General features: G+C 56.3%; 2 protein-coding genes across 5 annotated transcripts in view; both read right to left on the reverse strand.

Moving 5' to 3' along the window:
• Positions 1-12,849, reverse strand: part of AGRN (agrin) — a 39,332-nt gene extending 26,483 nt beyond the window's left edge. For all 4 annotated transcript variants that reach the window (XM_055582575.1, XM_055582573.1, XM_055582574.1 and 1 more), the window contains exons 1-2: positions 12,522-12,849; positions 10,114-10,375 (exon numbers count right to left, since the gene is read on the reverse strand). In XM_055582575.1, coding sequence (XP_055438550.1) covers positions 10,114-10,375; positions 12,522-12,728 — 469 coding nt within the window. In that variant the 5' untranslated portion in view covers positions 12,729-12,849. The remainder of the gene's footprint in view (positions 1-10,113; positions 10,376-12,521) is intronic.
• A 2,179-nt stretch (positions 12,850-15,028) lies between these two features.
• ISG15 (ISG15 ubiquitin like modifier) lies at positions 15,029-16,092 on the reverse strand. The gene is made up of 2 exons (XM_055583634.1): positions 15,948-16,092; positions 15,029-15,511 (listed from the first exon to the last, which is right to left on the reverse strand). The coding sequence occupies exons 1-2, from the start codon at positions 15,948-15,950 to the stop codon at positions 15,050-15,052; spliced, it is 465 nt and encodes a 154-aa protein (XP_055439609.1). The 5' UTR covers positions 15,951-16,092; the 3' UTR covers positions 15,029-15,049.
• Positions 16,093-17,758: the final 1,666 nt, after the last annotated feature.

The following is a 17,758-nucleotide window of genomic DNA, read 5'->3' on the forward strand; positions in this document are numbered from 1 at the left end:
CTCTACGAATATATTAAACTGGCAGAGACACGCTCCACCGTACTCAGGGGAGCACAAGCCATGATTAGGCTATTGGAGACTATTTTTCGAACCCACCGCCCTACATAGGATGACATAATCCAACTACTAGTCTCCCTTTTCAGCACGGAGGAAAGACACAGGATCCTAACTGAGGCCAGAAAATGGTTAAGAAAAATGGCACCTGCTGCTGCTGCTGCTGCTAAGTCGCTTCAGTCGTGTCCAACTCTGTGCGACCCCATAGACTGCAGCCCACCAGGCTCCCCCGTCCCTGGGATTCTCCAGGCAAGAACACTGGAGTGGGTTGCCATTGCCTTCTCCAATGCATGAAAGTGAAAAGTGAAAGTGAAGTTGCTCAGTCGTGTCCGACTCTTAGCGACCCCATGGACTGTAGCCCACCAGGCTCCTCCGTCCATGGGATTTTCCAGGCAAGAGTACTGGAGTGGGGTGCCATTGCCTTCTCCGAAATGGCACCTGAGGGTACTGCAAACCCGCAGCGGTAGGCAGAACTAGCCACCCCCAATGAGAGGCCCAATTGAGACTGTAACACAGAGGAAGGGAGGGGCCACCTGAAGAGTTATCGGGTGGCTATTTTACAAGGTCTCAAGAGGGGGGCCCGAAAAGCTATGAGTATCACAAAACCCTCTGAAGTGATTCAAAGGGAAAGCAAATCACCCTGAGTTCTGCAAAAGACTATGCGAGGCCTATAGACTTTATACGCCAATAGACCCAGCCAGAGGCTGCTGGGTCTCAGATGGTGATAAATGCAGCCTTGTGTCTCTAGCCTACCCTGAAAATGTCAGATGGGGGGACACCAAGTGACTCATGAGTTTTTATACATCCCTGAATGCCCAGTACCTTTGTTAGGAAGAGACTTGCTGTCTAAATTGGGGGCACAAGTCACTGTCTCCCCATGAAAGACCCACAGTTCGAGTTGGCTTAACCACCTATTTACTCTTCCTCTCAGTAACCCCTCAAGATGAAGGGAGGTTGCACGATCTCCCAGAAGGGAAACTGGACAAGCTCAATGGTCAAGAGAGAGAGTTAACTCAACAATTCCCTGAGGTCTGGGCAGAAGACAACCCCCCCAGGCTTGCAAAACAAGTCCCACTGGTAATAAAACTCAAACCCAGTACAGTTACATCAGCACCCGCCTTGAGCCTGCCAGACCTTGCTAAGCCATTTACTCTTTATGTGACTGAAAAGGACAAGGTGGCTATGGGAGTGTTGTCCCAGACTATGGGGACATGGGACAGACCTGTGACTTAGCTCTAATCAGCTGGACAGTGTTGCCACTGGGTGGCTGGGATGCTTACAGGCAGTTGCTGCAGTTGCCTTACTGGTCCAGGACGCAACCAAGCTGACTTTGGGCCAAGATTTGTTCATAAAAGTCCCACATGAGGTCAACACTCTCCTGCAAGGGGACCCCCATAAATGGCTGTCAACATCCCGGATTACTCAATACCAGGGACTGTTATGTGAGAACCCCCATGTTACTACTGAGCCTTGTCAGGCCCTGAATCTGGCCACTCTCCTTCCTGTGGGAGAAGGTGGGCCCTCACATGATTGCAAGGAAATATGCCAGCAGACCTGACTTGAGAGACCAGCCAATCCTGGACCCAGATTCAGTCGTGTACACCAATGGCACCAGCCTGGTGAAACAAGGACAATGACTGTCGGGATGTGCAGTAGTCACGGAAGAAACCATCGTTGAGGCTCCCTTTCTGCCATCACACTGCTCCACTCAATAGGCCGAACTATATGCTCTAATCCAGGCCCTCCAGCTGTCAAAAGGTAAGAAGACAAACCTTGACACAGACTCCAGGTATGCTTTTGCCACACTACAGGGCTCTGTATAAGGAGACAGGCCTTTGACAGCTAGTGAAAAAGATATTAAAAATAAGGAAGAAATTAAGACCCTATTAGATGCTGCCTGGGAACCAGAAAGGATTGCAGTCATACACTGCTGAGAACGTCAAAAAGAGGATACCCCCTGGGCTCAGGGAACAGACTGGCAGATAAGACCACTAAACAAGCAGCCGAGGGCTTGGGGGTAACAAGTGAAGCCCCTGTTAAAGCTTTCATATTGGTGGAGCTACCTGAGCTAACGCTAGACTCTCCAAAATACACTGAAGCCCAAAACTAACTAGCCAAAGCAGAAGGGGCCATCAAGACTGAAAAGGGATGGTGGGAATTGCCAAGTGGCAAATTATGGGTACCGGAGGAGCTGACACCCACTCTGGTAAGCCAAGCACACCAAGCGACCCATCTAGGCCATGATAAACTGGAAGAGATAATTTGAAACTATTTCTTGGTTCCCCGCCTCCCTTCCCTATGCGGGACAAAATCTCAGAACTGCACTGCCTGCTCACAGGCCAATGCTGCCTCTTGGCACAGACAGAAACCTGCAGGGATTCAGGTAAAAGGCACGCTGCCCTTTGAACACCTGGAAGTGGACTTCCCTGAAATGAAACTTCACCGACACTACCATTACCTGCCAGTCACAGTACGTACGTTCTCGGGATGGGTAGAAGCTTTTCCTACCCGCACTGAAAGAGCATCAAAAGTAGCCCGGTGCCTGCTTAGGGAGATAGTTCCCCGATTTGGATTTCCTACCAGCATTGGATCGGACAATGCCCCGGCTTTTGTAGCTGTTTTAGTATAACAAGTAAGCAAAACTTTAAACATCAAGTGGAAATTACATACAGCATATAAGCCCCAGAGTTCTGGGATGGTGGAAGGAACCAGCCAGACACTTAAAGAGACACTCTCCAAGTGGATCGTAGAGACTGACGGTTCCTGGGTGGACTTGTTTCTGACGGCTCTGCTCAAACTCCGGATGACCCCACAGTCCCATGGCTCGTCTCCATACAAGATTGTGTATGGGAGGCCCCCTCCCATAATAAAACAGGTGTCAACAAATTTGCCTCAGGTAAGGGGAGATGAGATTTCACAGCAGATGGAACAACTGGGTAAGGTAATAAATGAGGTAACTAAGTTTGTACAAGAAAGGGTGCCGTTCCCCCTTGGGGAACAGATTCACGAATTTGTGCCCAGGGATCGGGTGTGGTCAAGGACTGGAAACACGACTCCTTGGCCCCTCGTGGGAAGGGTCCATATACTGTTGTTCTAACCAGTCCTACTGCAGTTAAAGTTCCAGGTGTCACTCCCTGGATCCTCCACATGAGGCTGAAGAGAGCATACCATGCAGACCCGGAGGACGCCAAGTGGACTGCGCAGAGGGACCCCTCTGATCCCCATGAAACCAAGATCATCTTAAAGAAGAAACAGAGATGAAGTTCTACAATCAACTGCTGCTACAAGGACTTGCTGGTATCATCTTGAGATTGACCACAGTTTCAGTACAAAGGGACCTGTGCTATAATTAAAGTTGAATGTTGTGTATATATTCCTGATTTATCTGGCTATAGATCAGCTACCCTAGATGACATGAAAGGTCAGGTAAAAGTTATGTCTGATGATCGTCTTCCATTTTGGACTTCGGTCCTATCTGGGTGAAGGGTGATTGGTGGAAAACTATATTTACCATTGTTATAGTTGCCTTCATAGCTCTGCTTTGTGGACCCTTTATTTTACAATGTATTATGAACTTTGTAACCCAAAGGTTGATGTCGTTCTCCCAAATTGGGGGTCGGAGAGTCAGGGTGCAATAAATCCCTATGAATGATGCTCATACTACGAGTTAAGAGCATGAAGAGGGGGGATGAAGGAGGAAACAGACAGAACAGACTCCATCTTGAAAGCAGGACTCCATCTTGGGCCAGACTGTGGACTTTGAGCTATATGCCCAGTATCTATGGAAACGACATACCAACTGGAAAACCAGGCCCCCTGGATGGAAGAGCCCCAGGGCTCATACCTAGACTCTCTGTTACCTAAAGAATACCCTAATTATCTGTGTAACCGCATAGAATCATAAATTCTATTATGCTTATTGGGGTATGATCACAGGCCTATTAATAATGGTCCACTGTTAACTACCTAGGCTTAAGGCATATGAATCACAGGTTAACTTTGACTGTATCTTTCTTTTCCTTTGTTCAGACTAGTTTCAGGGAATTTGGGGAGGTGGGTTTGGGCACGTACACTTAGGGTATATAAGGTTTTCAGAAAAACTGGTCGGGGTCCTTGGCTAAGAGGAGACTCTGCCTTGGGCCCGCCGGTGTAATAAACTGCACTCCGTTATCTGCATTGTGCTTCTGAGTGAGTGTGTTTCCCAGAACGCGTGGCTACAACATTGGAACCAAGAGAAGCTGGGAACAAAGGGACAGAAAGACCGACCAGACAGGAGAGAGCTGCGTGGGTAGCTGCAGCAGCCCTTCTAGTGGTCCTGTGAGGGCCTGCTGCTAGGTCCTGCGCGGACGGGTGGGTGAGGAAGGAACTGATGGCTGGATTCACGAGTGGACTCTAGCAAGCTTCACTGCCCCCTCTCCAGGAACAGAGGTGGACATACATCCTTTCCCTACTCGTGGGTCAGGACAGGCCATAATCTGGCCTAGATGTTGTGCCTTTATTTCTCCCCAATGTACACAGAAATCATGTACCTGTTGCCAGAGGGACAGGTGCCTCAGGGAGCCACAACAGGTTGCCTGCTTCTGGGCCTGGTATGCAGAGGGGGCAGTGCAGAGGAAGCTGCTAAGGGGAGAGGTAGGGAGCTTCAGGCCCACCTCACATCAAAGGCAGCCCACCTCTCCTGACCTGCCCCACTCCCTAACTTATCCAGACACAGGGTCCAGCAGGCGTGAGGGGACAGGGAACCCAAGTGACCCCAGGGACTTTTCCTGTCCAATGCAGCCCTTCCATCTCTGGCATTGAGAAACCTAGAGGCAGAGCCCACAGGAGGAGGGGCCCAGCTCTCTGCTGGGGATGGGGTGGTGGGAGGGGAGCATAGCTGGACACTGGGGCAGCAGGCAGGAGATGGCACCCACAGAGGGCCCACAGCCCTGTTCCCAGAACTCTGGGACACAAGCCAAGGTTGCCGGCTACCATCCCATTGGCAGAGCATCTGCAGGGTCCCCTCCCCAGGCTGAGTCCTGCGATACAAGGGTGGCAGGAACCACAGGCCACCAGCTGGAGTTTCAACCAGAACTGTTGTGTGGTGGTTGATACACCTGAGGTTGCAGGCACACGTGCATACAAATGTACACACACACACATGTGCAGGCCACACAGCTGGAAACAGCCGGCTGCCTGTAGAGCTTGCCCCTCCCATGCCTCAGTGGGAGGGGAGGTGGGAGGGACCATCTTCCCCTTCCCAGGTCCAGCTGTAAGCAGCCCCTAGCAGGGGGCCTTCCTCAGAGGAAGTTCTCAGGATCTGCTCTGGAGGGAGAGGCCCCTTTGAGGGGAGCTTCCCTCCCCATTGGAAGCTGCACCAGAGGCCAGGTCACCCCTCCCCGGTTCCCAGCCACAGCCTAGAACAGGGCCCAGATCCCTCCTGAGTCCCCTGTAGCCTATGGGGACACAGTACTCTCTGATGAGCTGGGTCAATCTCATCAGGGTAGCTGTCACTGTCTCATTTCTGAGATCCCTTTTTCTCTTTGTGAGAGGTGGGCACTTCGTGGGACTCTGGAGTGTTAAGTGCTATTGGGGCTACTTCAGGGATTGTGCCTGCAGCCCCCAGCTTGCTGGGCTGGGCCTCAGGGGCCTGTGTGGGGAGCCACAGTTCCTCTATCCCAATGCTGAGGGGGTTGCTGGGGCCAGCAGAGCAGTTCAGGCCTCTGGGCTGGGAGGGAGGGCAGCTGGCCTGGGCCTTCAGGTGAAGGCAAAGGACTTCGGGGACAGGGGCAGGAGAGAGATCAATTTCAGCAGCTGTCTTCCACCCCACTGTGGTGATGGGGTGGGGGCAGGCTTTGATTCTCAGGGGATTTTGGGGATTAACCCTTTAAGAAGGAAGCAAAACAGGCTGGAGGAGGCTGTGCAGCAAGCAACAGTTGGCTAGATCTACAACCCTGAAGTCTGGGCTCACGCCCCTGCTAACCTTACCTGGGGCAGCCCCATCCCACCCTCTGCACTCTCCGTACCCCAGTCTGAAAGGATTGGTGGGGCAGGGGGCTGGAGCCCCAGACCCAGACCAGCTAGCCCTGACCAGGCGATCCAGTTCTTCCCAGCACCCCAGAGAGGCTGCGAACACCCCCATGGCTCTGCCTTCCTTCCACAGGCAGGCCCCACTGGAATCTACTCTGTCCGGAGCCCTGGGGAAGGCAGGTACAGACAGCAGGGGAGGAGAGGACAGTTTCAAAACAACTTTTTTTTTTTTTTTTTTTCCATTTCCAATCTGCTGGGGAGTATGGAGGCTAGGGCTCTTCTCTGGGTGGGGAGCAGGGTGATGGGGTGGGGTCTGGAAAAAGTCAGGAGCTGTTTCCACCAGCTCAGGCCTGCGGGAAAGGAGCGCACTGCCTTGAAGTGATGGATCCAATGCCCTTTGATTTCAGCAGCAACCCCCTCCCCACCCCCCACCGTGCCCCAAGCTCCTGGGGCCGCCCCAGTGAGGGTATCAGCCAGCCCGCTGTGGTCCCACAAGCCCATGCTCTCGCAGACTTCCTACCGGGGACCCTAGGTGAGAGAGGACAGTGCAGGACAGCAGGCCACGCTCCACCTGAGCAGATGCCCCGCCCCCAGTGGCTGGAAGGAAGGAGAAAGCCCAGGCGCGCAGCCTCCAGCCTGGGCCTGCCCCAGCTCCAAGGACCTGCCTGGGGGAGGGGCCACGGACGGCACTGGGGCGGGTCTGGAGGGGGTGGGGTGAGAACTTACGTCTGGAAGAGGGAAACAGGGACAGGAAGAAGCCACCTCCCCCCTCGGCAGGGAGGAATGTGGGGGAGTAGGGCGGGCTCAGGACTTGGGGGTACAGAAGCTAAATGCCAGACAGCAGAGGGAGCCAGCTCTGGCCCTGAGGGAGCCAGCCCTGGAACCTGCCCTGGGCTCCTACCTGCCCCGCTTTGCTCTGCGGAGCCAGTCCTTGTCTGGGGGTGTCTGTGTCCACATCCGGCTCCCAGGCCACAGGGCCTGCACCAAGGCCGGCGGCCGGCGGCCCGGGACCCAGCATCTCTCTAGCCTGAGATATAGCCTAGGACTACCTTCCCCAAAGGCCCAAGACTGGCCCGAAGGCCCAAAGGCTAGCGTGGCAGGGAGGAAGGGAGGGTGCTCACTGGAATCAGGCAGGCCAGTCTAGGCTGTGGCCGCCAGGACCCCCGGCTTCAGGACTGGGCAGGGCTGGGCTGGACTAATGCCAGACTCTCCGACCCTGTTCCTGTGCCAGGCCTGGAGAGGGCAGACAACACTTCCTTTCTCTGCTCTTGGCTCGGAGTTGGGGAGGGAAAGGCCTGGGGAAGGGCCCCAAGCCTGCATCCCTCCTAGGGGATTCAGGGGGGCCCAAGGACCAGTCTTTATTAGGTGGGGGAGAGGAGGGTGGTGGGAGTGTACAAGTGTACAAGTCCAGACCAGGGTATAGTGGCCAAAGGCTGGAGGAGATGCCCGCTCAGCTGCCAGCCTGGGCAGCTCATGGTGCGTGGGCAGCTGGCACTGGAAGAGGCCAGGCCACTTCCCTGACAAAGCAGGGCGTGAGGGTCTCCCTCCTTCCTGGAGCAAACCCTCAGTCTCCTTCACCCACAAGTAGTGCGGAGGGAGGGACACATACCTGTCTCAGTTATGCTCGGAATGTGGCTCCTCAGGCAGAGGATTGGGGAGGAGCTTCCTGGGGACTGGAGGCTGGGGAAGGGGCCCAGAGCCAGGAAGACCCTACAGGCCCTAAGGGAGAAACTGAGGAAGGCGATCCCAGTGGAGCTGGGGACCAGGTATGCCTCCCAGCAGCAGGTACCCCTGCAGGGAGCAGGGTCCAGGTGGGGATGAGGTGGGGGCATCCAGGGGGGTGGGCCTCTAGGATGTGTCCCCTGACCTTGGCTCCTGTGGGCCTTTTAGGGACAGGGGACATTTGTGATAGAGACACAGGTCTTGGGGTGACCTCCACAATCAGTAGCTTCACAGCCTTCACTCGGGGCCCTGAGGGATGGGGGCAGCTATGGGGCCCCAAGGAGGAGCAAAGGGTCAGGGTCAGATGAGAGGTCATTGTAGCTCAAGCTCAGCCCATCCCTAACCCTAACCCCCATGTTAAGGTGAGGCTTGGCTCCCTGGAGAGCCTGGGGTGGGGTCAGAGGTCTTTATCTCTTACAGAATGGGAGGCAGGCCCTTCTCCTGCCTGCTCCCTGCTGTGGGAGGTGGGAAGAGGGCTGTGTCTTCCTCAAGCCTGGCCCCAGCTCCTGGGAGCCTTGTCCCTCAGGCCTTGGGGATCCTTAGAGGGAGGCACCCCATCTAATCTACCCTCTCCCTGGCCCCCTGCCCCTTATGGCACTGCTTTCCTTCCAAAGAAGGGATCCGTGTCACCGGCTCAAAACTTCCAGGGCTCCCCAGAGCCTTACAGTGGACCCCAAGCTTCTCATTCTGGGTCCCTCCCTCCCTGGGGGCCTCCCCTCCACCACCATCCCCACACTGGCCCAGCTGGAGCTGGGGGCCTAGACTGGTCCCTATCCTGGGTAGCCAGCAGACAGCAGATGAAGTCTCACTGGGGGCTCTCTCTGCAGACCCTCCTTTCCAGGGGTCCTGTGCCTAGGCTGACATATCCAGAGCCAGGGCCTGGCCTGGGTAGAATAGGACCTGGCAAGATGGCAGACCCTCTTCTGCCTAGGGTGGCCCCCCTGCCACATGCCCTCTGACCCCACAGACCCTCGAACTAGACCCTTCCAGCTATGGAGTTAATGACTTGTCTTCTTGATCTTGCAGAAACAGATTTTCTGCAGCCTGACCCCTCTTCCCACCTCTCCTTAGCCTCCAACTCATCCTCCAAAACTGGGGATCACACCCTACAACCTGCCTCCTCTCCATGCCACTCTCCCATATTTCCCCTAGAGTAAAGCTTCCAAAGCACAGTCAGGGTCTCCAGTCCTCACCTGGTGGGAGGGCTATGCCGGGACCCCTCAGCTAAGCTAGTGCTGGGAAGGGACCAGGGACACAGCCCTGCTGGCATCTCTGTACAATGTTGCATCAGGACCATAGATGCAATCCCAGGAGGGAATGACTGCAGGCTGAGCAGGATGCTACAGGGCTCTCCACTTCAGGTTCCACACCCCGCCACACACACACACAGTCTGCCCCAGGCCAGATGAGGCCACTATCCAGGATCCCACAAAAGCAAGCCAGCACCACAGCAGTAAGTTTGGGTAGAAGACGGAACTTCCCTACCGGCCAACAGAGCAAGTCACAGGGACAGGGTCGCCTTCCCAGGACAGGAAGTCAGGGACCCTTCCTGCTGCCCTGGGAGGAAGCGATCTCTCCACCTCCTCCCATACATCCCTCCCCAGGCAGCCATGAGGGGACAGACAGGATGTGAGGGCGACAGGCAGTTCCTACTTCTCCATGCTACATTCCTCAGCCAAGGATCTCAGCCCCCAACTGGGATTCTCCTGGGGTGAAGGGGATGGGTGAGCCGTCATGTAAGGGAGGGTTGCTCTTGAGCCATTCAGAGTAGACACATGGGGACAGCAGACAAGGAAAGATACTCCACCTCTGTCAGGGGATCCCACAACCCCTCAAACTCCTAGAAGCAGCTCACTCCACATAACTGTCCCTTCCCAGAAATGGCAGGCCTCTGGGAACACATAACAGGGTAGCCTCCCCTCCAGCACAATCTTTAAGCCCCACCCCAATGGCTCAACATCTGGGCCCCGTCTAGACATGTGTTCGGGCTTCTGCAGAACACAAACAACTGGTGTTCGTTCACCTGGTTGCAGCCTCTTTCCTAGAACAGGGAACTCCAGGAAGGGGCGTGCAGAGCTGGGGAGGCGGAGGGAAGAATGGGAGGCCTATCCCTTTGCAGGGCTGAGACTCCAAGACGACAGATAGTAGCAACACTAGGGCCAGGGTGGGGAGTGCTGCTTATGTTAAGAGTCTGGAGCTGAGGTGACCAGGAAACCAGGGAGCCAGGACCCAGAAAAGGAGGTCGGACCACAAGATGCCATGTGCCCTAGCCTAGGACAAGCTCCCTTCTGCCCCCAAGGCACCTGCTCTGCTCGGCCCCACACACACCTTCCACACAGTGCTCGACCTCCTCCAGGTTCCGCAGGGTGATGCGCATGAGGCTGGAGTTTAGCATCAGCTCATTCTTGTGGGCCGGCCACAGGTATGGCGGGGCAGGGTTCACAAAGAAGATCCTGGTGTCTCCAGTGGACACTTGGTTGTCACAGATGAGGGGGTCTCCGAAGCCGCCAATCACCACTTTGTTGCCTCCGTCCAGCAGGCTTTCCTGGGCCACCACATCTTTGCCCTTCAGGTACCGCCAGACCCGAACCTAGGGTGGACATGAGGGGGTGTTCAAGTGTCGGCGGTTCTCTTCTCACTGGGTGGAGCGGGGGAGATGGCCACAGAGGCCAGAGGCAGACACCAGACTGGTGCCTGGACTTTTCCTTCTTTTCCCACCTCACTTGCTCAGGCCAGATGTCCAGAGTATACCCAAACCCTGGGCAGATATGTGGAGTCAGTGCCCCACCCCCCCAGGAGGAAGCTGCAGGGAAGCACACACACATGACAGATGCTACTGCCCTTGTTATACTCCAGGATACCTGGCCTGAGAACACAGCCCTTCCCTCAAGAAGCAGCTCCCCAACCCTCAGGTTTAGATGACCCCAGCCACCCCAATTCTAAATGTCACACCTCACAGCCTTCCACACCCTACTCTCCCTGTCAACCCACCCAGTACTTGGGCCCACCTCTGGGAAGAGTCAGGAGCAACTAACATGGATGATGAAGTTTCAAGGTGACGGGCTCTGAGCTCAAGGCTCCTGTCCAGCTTGGCTCCATGCAGCCCTGTGGGTGGGCTAAGACACGGTCCAGCCAGGAGGTGAAAGACCCCTCCTCCTGCAAGACTCCTACAGTGAGTGCTGCCAAGGCAGCCTGTGAACCACAAAATCAAGTTTGGGCAGCACAGGGCAGCCCCACCCTCCACACTCTGCTCTTGGGGCCCTGAGGGCACCTGCTCAGGCAAACCAAGCCCTGGGGTGCCCGCAGACTACGGCAGTGGGGGCAGGAGCGCCACAGGCACACTGCAGGCAGAATGAGCTGCCCTAAAGGAATAGGCCCATGGGGACTGCCCGTGAATGCTGTCCCTGAGAAAAGACACCCCTTTCTTCAGGATCTATGGGGGCCGGGACTTCTGGAAAGAGGAGTGAAAGACAACCGTGGCCCATCCACCTGGCCGCCCCTGCTGGGAGCCTTGGGTCTGCAAAATCTACAGGGACTCCCTCCACCCTCCAGTGGCCCAGGGATGATGGGGCTGCCAACTCTTCCCCCGGCCCCCATGCCTAGATACAGAGTAGGCTCTGGAAGGCCAATAACCAGCAGGGGAGGGCTGGGCGGCTTTCATCGCCTCCCCCCACCCCAGCCACACCCAGGAGCAGCGGGGAGGAAGTCGGGAAAATCCTGCAGGGACTTGGCAAAGTGCCCTGGCGGTGGTGGAGGGGAGGGGGCCTGGCGGGGGATCCCAGCTGTAGTCAGCACAGGCCAGTCTGAAAGGAGCTGCCACCCCTCCCCATCTCCAAGGAAGAGGAATGATCCGATTTCTGGTCAGGGAGGTGGTTTTAGGGGCCAGAGAGGGGCAGGGGCCTGGGTCCCTTCAGTCCTCCCTAGGAACAGATTGTGGGAAAAAAGCCACCAGACCTACCCCGGGAGCTCCCAGATTCAACTGAAGGAGAGGCCAGGCAAGGCCCCTCTCCCTAAGGCCAGGGGAGATACAGCTCTCCCAGGAGCGGATGGGGCACCTGCCCTGCACCCCCCGCACTTGAGGCTCAGCAACGGCCCCGCCCACTTCTCTGCTCTGGCCCCACACCCATCACTGCAGCAAGCCCCACCAGGACCCCCGCGGTTGGGAGATTAGGTGTGCACCCCTCCTCTCTCTCCGGACCACCCATTCTCACCTCTGCGGAGGGCGACAGCACTGACCACAGGCCAGATCACCACCTCCATCCCAAGCAGAAAGCGTCACCTCCCCTCGTCCCCTTTCCTTTGGCCGGTGGGGAGGGGGCGCGGTAGCCGAACATTCTCCGGGGGGCGGGGCGCACTTGTTTCCAGTAAGGGAGTGGGTTTGGGGTGAAGGAGCAGACACCATCGGGTCTCCAGGGCCCGGGCACCGCGAGAGGGACTGCAGCGGCACCGCAGGAACTTTCCCTCCGGCGCTCGCGAGTTTTCTCAGACCCGCACCCGCCCCCCACCCCCGGGGGTCGGCGGTCGCCAAGGGAGCAGGAGCCGGAGCTGGTGCTGCGGAACGTCTGGGGCTCGTTCCCACGGCCCGGGGCGGGGGGGGGGGTCTCAGCGCGCGGCCGGCATCGCGACGGGAAGACCTCCGGGCTAGGGGTCCGGGATCGCGGGGGAAGGGCCCCCAACCAGGGCTTCTAGAAGGGTCTGAAGGGGCTCAGGGTCCCGGGGGTCCCCAGGGGGCCCACCTTGCACGAGTATGTGTGCTGCACCGGGTCCACGTTGAGGATCTCCTCCACGGTGCCGGTGAGCACCACGTTCGCCTCCTCCTCGCGCCGCTCCAGCGCGCGTTCGGGGCACGTCCCGTCGGCGCTGGGCAGGGCGCGCACGGCCACCACCAGGAGCAGCAGCAAAGGCTGCAGCAGGGCCCGGCTGAACGGCCGAAAGCTGGCCATGGCGCGGGCAGAGGACGGCGGAAGGCGGCCGGAGCAAGCGCACGGACCGGGCCGCGCCGGGGACTGGACTGGACAGGACGGGACGCAGCTCGGGGGAGGCGGCGGGAGCGCGGGCGGTGCGGGGGCGGGCCCTGGGGCAGCACCACCCCCTTCCCGCCCCCACCCCCCACCCCCCCGGCCCGCCCGCCCCCGGCCCTCCCGGCGCCCTGCGACCCGCTGCAGCCGCGAACAAAGCGCCGGGAAAGCGGCGCCGGGCGGAGGCCTGGCTGGGGGAGGGAGGGGGCCGGTCTAGGTTTGGCCAAGGTGGGTGGTGGGCCTGGCCAGGCCGAGGGGCGGGGTTGGGGCGGGCTCGAGGGTGCTCTCCCTGCTGTGGCGCACTCCCACGGACGCCCCTCCCCCGTTCGCGCGGACGTTCCACCCTCCCGCCCCCCCGCCAGGAAATGCGGCTGAAATCGGGTTAATGCATAATCTGGAGACGACGTGACGGGACTTCCAAGGGGCTCCAGGCTGCGCCAGGGCTGGGGCGGCGGGAGCTCCCTGGCCGCAGGAAGGGGCTGCCAGATCCGAGGCCCTGCCGCCCCTCGCGCCCTAAAGGGCTGCGCCCCTCCCCCGGCGAGAGGAACCTGATGGGGGACCCTAGCCCCTCACAGGAACTGAGGACGGAAGCTCGGCCGCCCGGGACCACCGGCCACCGGGGACCAATGCGGGCTGGGAGCTGCGGCGATTGGTCGCAGCGAAGCGCAGCCCCGCCCACCTCGCGATCCCGGGTCGGCTCCCGGCCCTCTGCAGGGCGGCGGGCTCCCCCTGTTGACTGAGGTGGGAATAGCAGCAGCGATGGACGGCCAGCCACGCCCCCTTCCCAGCTCCCCCAAGGCACTTCTCCAACCATTCCCGCTACTTCTCCAATCATTCCCGCTACTTCTCCAACCATTCACGCTGGGTCCAGGGGGATAAACTGAGATCCAGAGTGTGCAAATTAGACCCCGACTTAGCTGAAGATGGTGGGAATGGGAGGAGAGGAGATCCCTTCTGTTCCTCCAGGGCTGAGTCTGCTGCACACCCCCTCTTCCAAGCCAACCACAGATCTCTGAGCCAGAGGCCATGAAGGGTGAGCAGCCCAGAGGCATCTTGGAGAAGGACCCTACCTCGCCCAGACCCTGCTGAGGGGATTCAAGAAAGGAGGGTGTCACAGAGAGGGCATGCTCACACTTGTTAAGTTACAGTATGACAAAGAGGTGAGGGTGGGGGCCCAGGAAATGAGGCTAGAGCCAGGAGTCCCCCTACACACACACACACACCTGCGTGTCTACATAAGTGTCACAGGCAAGCCAGACCTGGGGGGTCCCCCAGCTCAGATGCAAACTCCCACAGATCAGAAAGAAGGGGTCTGGGTCTCCAGCCAAATGCCCCTGAAGAGTCCAAAAGCTGAGGTCTGAGTGTCCCCAGAGTCATGGACTTTGGCCCAAGAGGTATAGGTTCTGTGTCCCCCTCCCTGCCCACCGCATTCTGTCCAAGGCTGACTTACTTGGGAAACTGGCACAGAAAGAAGCATCTAGTGTGGAAGCAGGTGTAGTTTGTTCCCCTCCCATCCATGTGAACAACAGGAACCCCCATCCTGGGTGCCCCCTCACCTGCTGGCTATGGCCCTTCCATGACGTGAACTCTGAAGGAGCAGCTCACCCTAATGGTGATGTGTGTGCCCAAGGCCCAGTCCCCAATTCCCTCCAGACCAATGAAGGCTGGACAGTGTATTCTGATGGGTCCTGGAGGCCCTCAGCCTCCAGCTGGTGTGGGGGAACCTCCCTTACAACTGGCCAAGGCATGCCCTAGGGACTCAGCCCCTCACCATTTCCAGGGACACTCACCGTGTGGCCTTTGGGACCCAGCCAGGCCTTTTCCCTCCCTGTGCTATCTGCTGACCCAGCTGTGAAGGTGGGGACCAGTTGTGCAGGGCTGACTGAGGCTCAACCGGAAGACAGGGATGGGCTTCAACAGACCTGCCTCTTTTTATTTCTCTAGAAGTTAATTTTCCAAAGAGGTGGGGACACATCTTCAGTTTCTCCAGAGGGTCACCATTTTGATCCCACAGGGTTTGTCCCTTAACTTGGCCACCCTAGCCTGGTGACCACCCAGTGACCCTGGGTCCCCTCACCCACTCCCTCCTCCACCCTTCCCCCAATCTCACCAGAAGGGTGCCGAATGGAGGGCTGATGACGTGGGGTGCTGGCCAGGGTGGAATGAACACTTCACATTTGGCTTTGCTACAACTTTATTCACTGCGCTGCATGGGGAGCCCTCCCTAAGGCCCTCCCGGCCCTTCCCTACCCACCCCGCAGACGTAGATTCATGAACACGGTGCACCCCTTCGTGAGGCCGTATTCCTCCAGCGGGTGTTCATCATCCATGGGCCTCCCTTCAAAAGACAGCCAGAACTGGTCCGCTTGCACACGCTCCTTTTGGCACACCTGCTGCTTGAGCTCAGCCACAGTCTGCTTCAGCTGGACCTCATAGGGGCTGCTGCGACCCTTGTCGTTCCTCACCAGGATGGAGATGCAGTTCTGCACCACCAGCAGGACGGTGCTGCCAGCTCTCAGGCCCTGGAGGACAAGGGGCACCCCTTCCTGCAGCACCTCCCTGCTGTCAAGGTGGGCCAGGCGCTGCTGGAAAGCAGGCACACTGATCTTCTGGGCGATGAACTGCTTCAGCTCGGATACCGTCATGGAGTCCCTCAGAGGCACCAGGATCTCCTGGCCCCCTAGCATCTTCACCTTCAGGTCCCCGCCCTGTGGGCATCACACAGATTCAGAAGTCCTGGGACTACTGCCCGTGTAGCACTGGCAGTGGGGCGAGTGTCAGACCCCGGGGATGCAGCTCCCTCCTCTCCACCCTTCCCACCCACGGAGAGGGGGACCCCAGGCACTGGAGAGTGCAAGGGAGAGAAGAGCTACTACCCACAACCTTCATGTCGACTCTCCAATAAAATACCCCCCTGCCCTGTGCTGATCCCAAGGGATCTCAGAGTTGGCGGCTGGGCAGAAGCCACCTTTCAGGACCCAGACCCTGATTTTAGAAAGAGCCCTGTCCCTCCCCTCACACTTAGGGAACTGGATGCTTTGAGTAGCTCTACCTGCCTGTGCATAGTAGGCATTCTTCCCCTGGGAGATGCCACCAGGCAGGGGAGTACAGAGCCCCACCTGTCAAACCCGCCTCACCACTCACCATGGCCGTGGGTTCTGGTGCCAGGCTCTCTGCAGACACTGGTTGGCTGCGGCTGCCTCTCTGCTCTCAGCTCTCTCCAGCCCTGGCAGCTCAGCCCTTTAATAGCCTGAGCAAACCACGTCAGAGTTACATAGGCTAATTGAGCTTCAGTTTCGGTTTCCTTTTCCCAGGACAGCCCCAGAGTGAGAAACAGAAACAAAACAGAATGCCGATGATGATGACCCGAGGAACTGAGGTGGGCTGGGAATGGGGGCTTTCCACCTGACCAGCTGGGTCTGGGACTGTGGTAGCACTCCCACTCTAGGATTGAGTGTTCAGAAATCCCTGCATGTTCCACACCTTGGGTCCTTTCCAAGATGCACACACATCATAATAACATGAGCTAAGAATTAGAAACTTTCACTTTCCATTTACCAATTTGTGAAATTACTAACCTTGAAAAATATTGCCAGGGTTAATTCCAAAATAACAAAATATTGACAATCTATTCAGAGATAATCACTGTGTGTTTATGACAATATATGTTCAGATTGTTTTAATGAAAAAGAATGTATCTTTTCTATAAAAATGAACTCATGGACACTCTTGAGAAAGTGAAAATACTACACAAAATGGGGGGAAATATTTGCAATCCATGTGTCAGATAAGAGTCTAGTATCTGCAACATATAAGGAACTTTTACAACTTAACAACTAAAAGATAAGCAACTCAATTAAAAGTTGGGCAAATGACTTAAATAGACATTTTAAAATAGAAAATACATAAATGGCCAACAGCCACATGAAAAGATGTTCAACATCATTGGAAATGATGGGAACCGGGGAAATGCAAATCAAAACCAGATGTACTGTGTCACACCCACTAGCATGAATATAATAATAATTAAAAAGAAAATAGTAAGTGTTGGTGAAGATGTCAAAAAAATGGAATCTTCATACATTGCTGATGGGATTGTGAAATGATGTAGCCACTGCGGAAAACAGTCTAGTCATTCCTCAAAAGGTTAAATAGAATTTTCATATGACCCAGCAATTCCACTCCTAGGGTATGCCCACAGAACTGACAACAGGTGTTCAAACAAATGCTCGCACCCAAATGTTAACAGCAGCTCTAGCCATAGAATGGTTGAAATGGGGGGAGGAACCAAACCCATCAGCAGCTGGAGGCACAAAGTGCCGTGCCTCCTTACAGTAGAATGCTCCTCAGCCATAACCAAGGATGGAGCACTGACACAGGCTGCAGTGTGAATGGAGCTCAGTGACAAATAACAGACACAGGACACAAAGCATGTGATTCGACTGATATGAAATGTCCACAAGAGGCAAGTCCATAGAGACTGAAAATACATTAGTAATTGCCAAGAGCTGCAGGGAGGAGGCATGAGGAGAGACACTTCATGGAGCTAAGGCCTCCTTTGGGAATGATAAAAATGTTTCATAACTAGATAGAGGTGATGGTTGTACTAAATATACTAAATGCCACTGGATTATATACTATAAAATGGTTAAGTTTATGTTACATGAGCTTCACCTCAGTAAAAAAGAAAATTGAAAAAAAAATCCTCCTGCTACTCTCAACATTTTGTAACCTGCTTCATTCACAGTTCAGTTCAGTTGCTCAGTCGTGTTGGACTCTTTGAGACCCCATGACTCAAAGACTGCACCACCCCAGGCCTCCCTGTCCATCACCAACTCCTAGAACATCTGGAAGTTCTTGGTTCCTGTACTGTTGATGCCTGGCTTGGAGAATTTTGACCATTTCTTTGCTAGTGTGTGAGAAAATGAGTGCAAATGTGTGGTAGTTTGAACCTT

Source organism: Bubalus kerabau, chromosome 5 (genome assembly GCF_029407905.1).
Source record: "Bubalus kerabau isolate K-KA32 ecotype Philippines breed swamp buffalo chromosome 5, PCC_UOA_SB_1v2, whole genome shotgun sequence".
Taxonomy (NCBI): domain Eukaryota; kingdom Metazoa; phylum Chordata; class Mammalia; order Artiodactyla; family Bovidae; genus Bubalus; species Bubalus kerabau.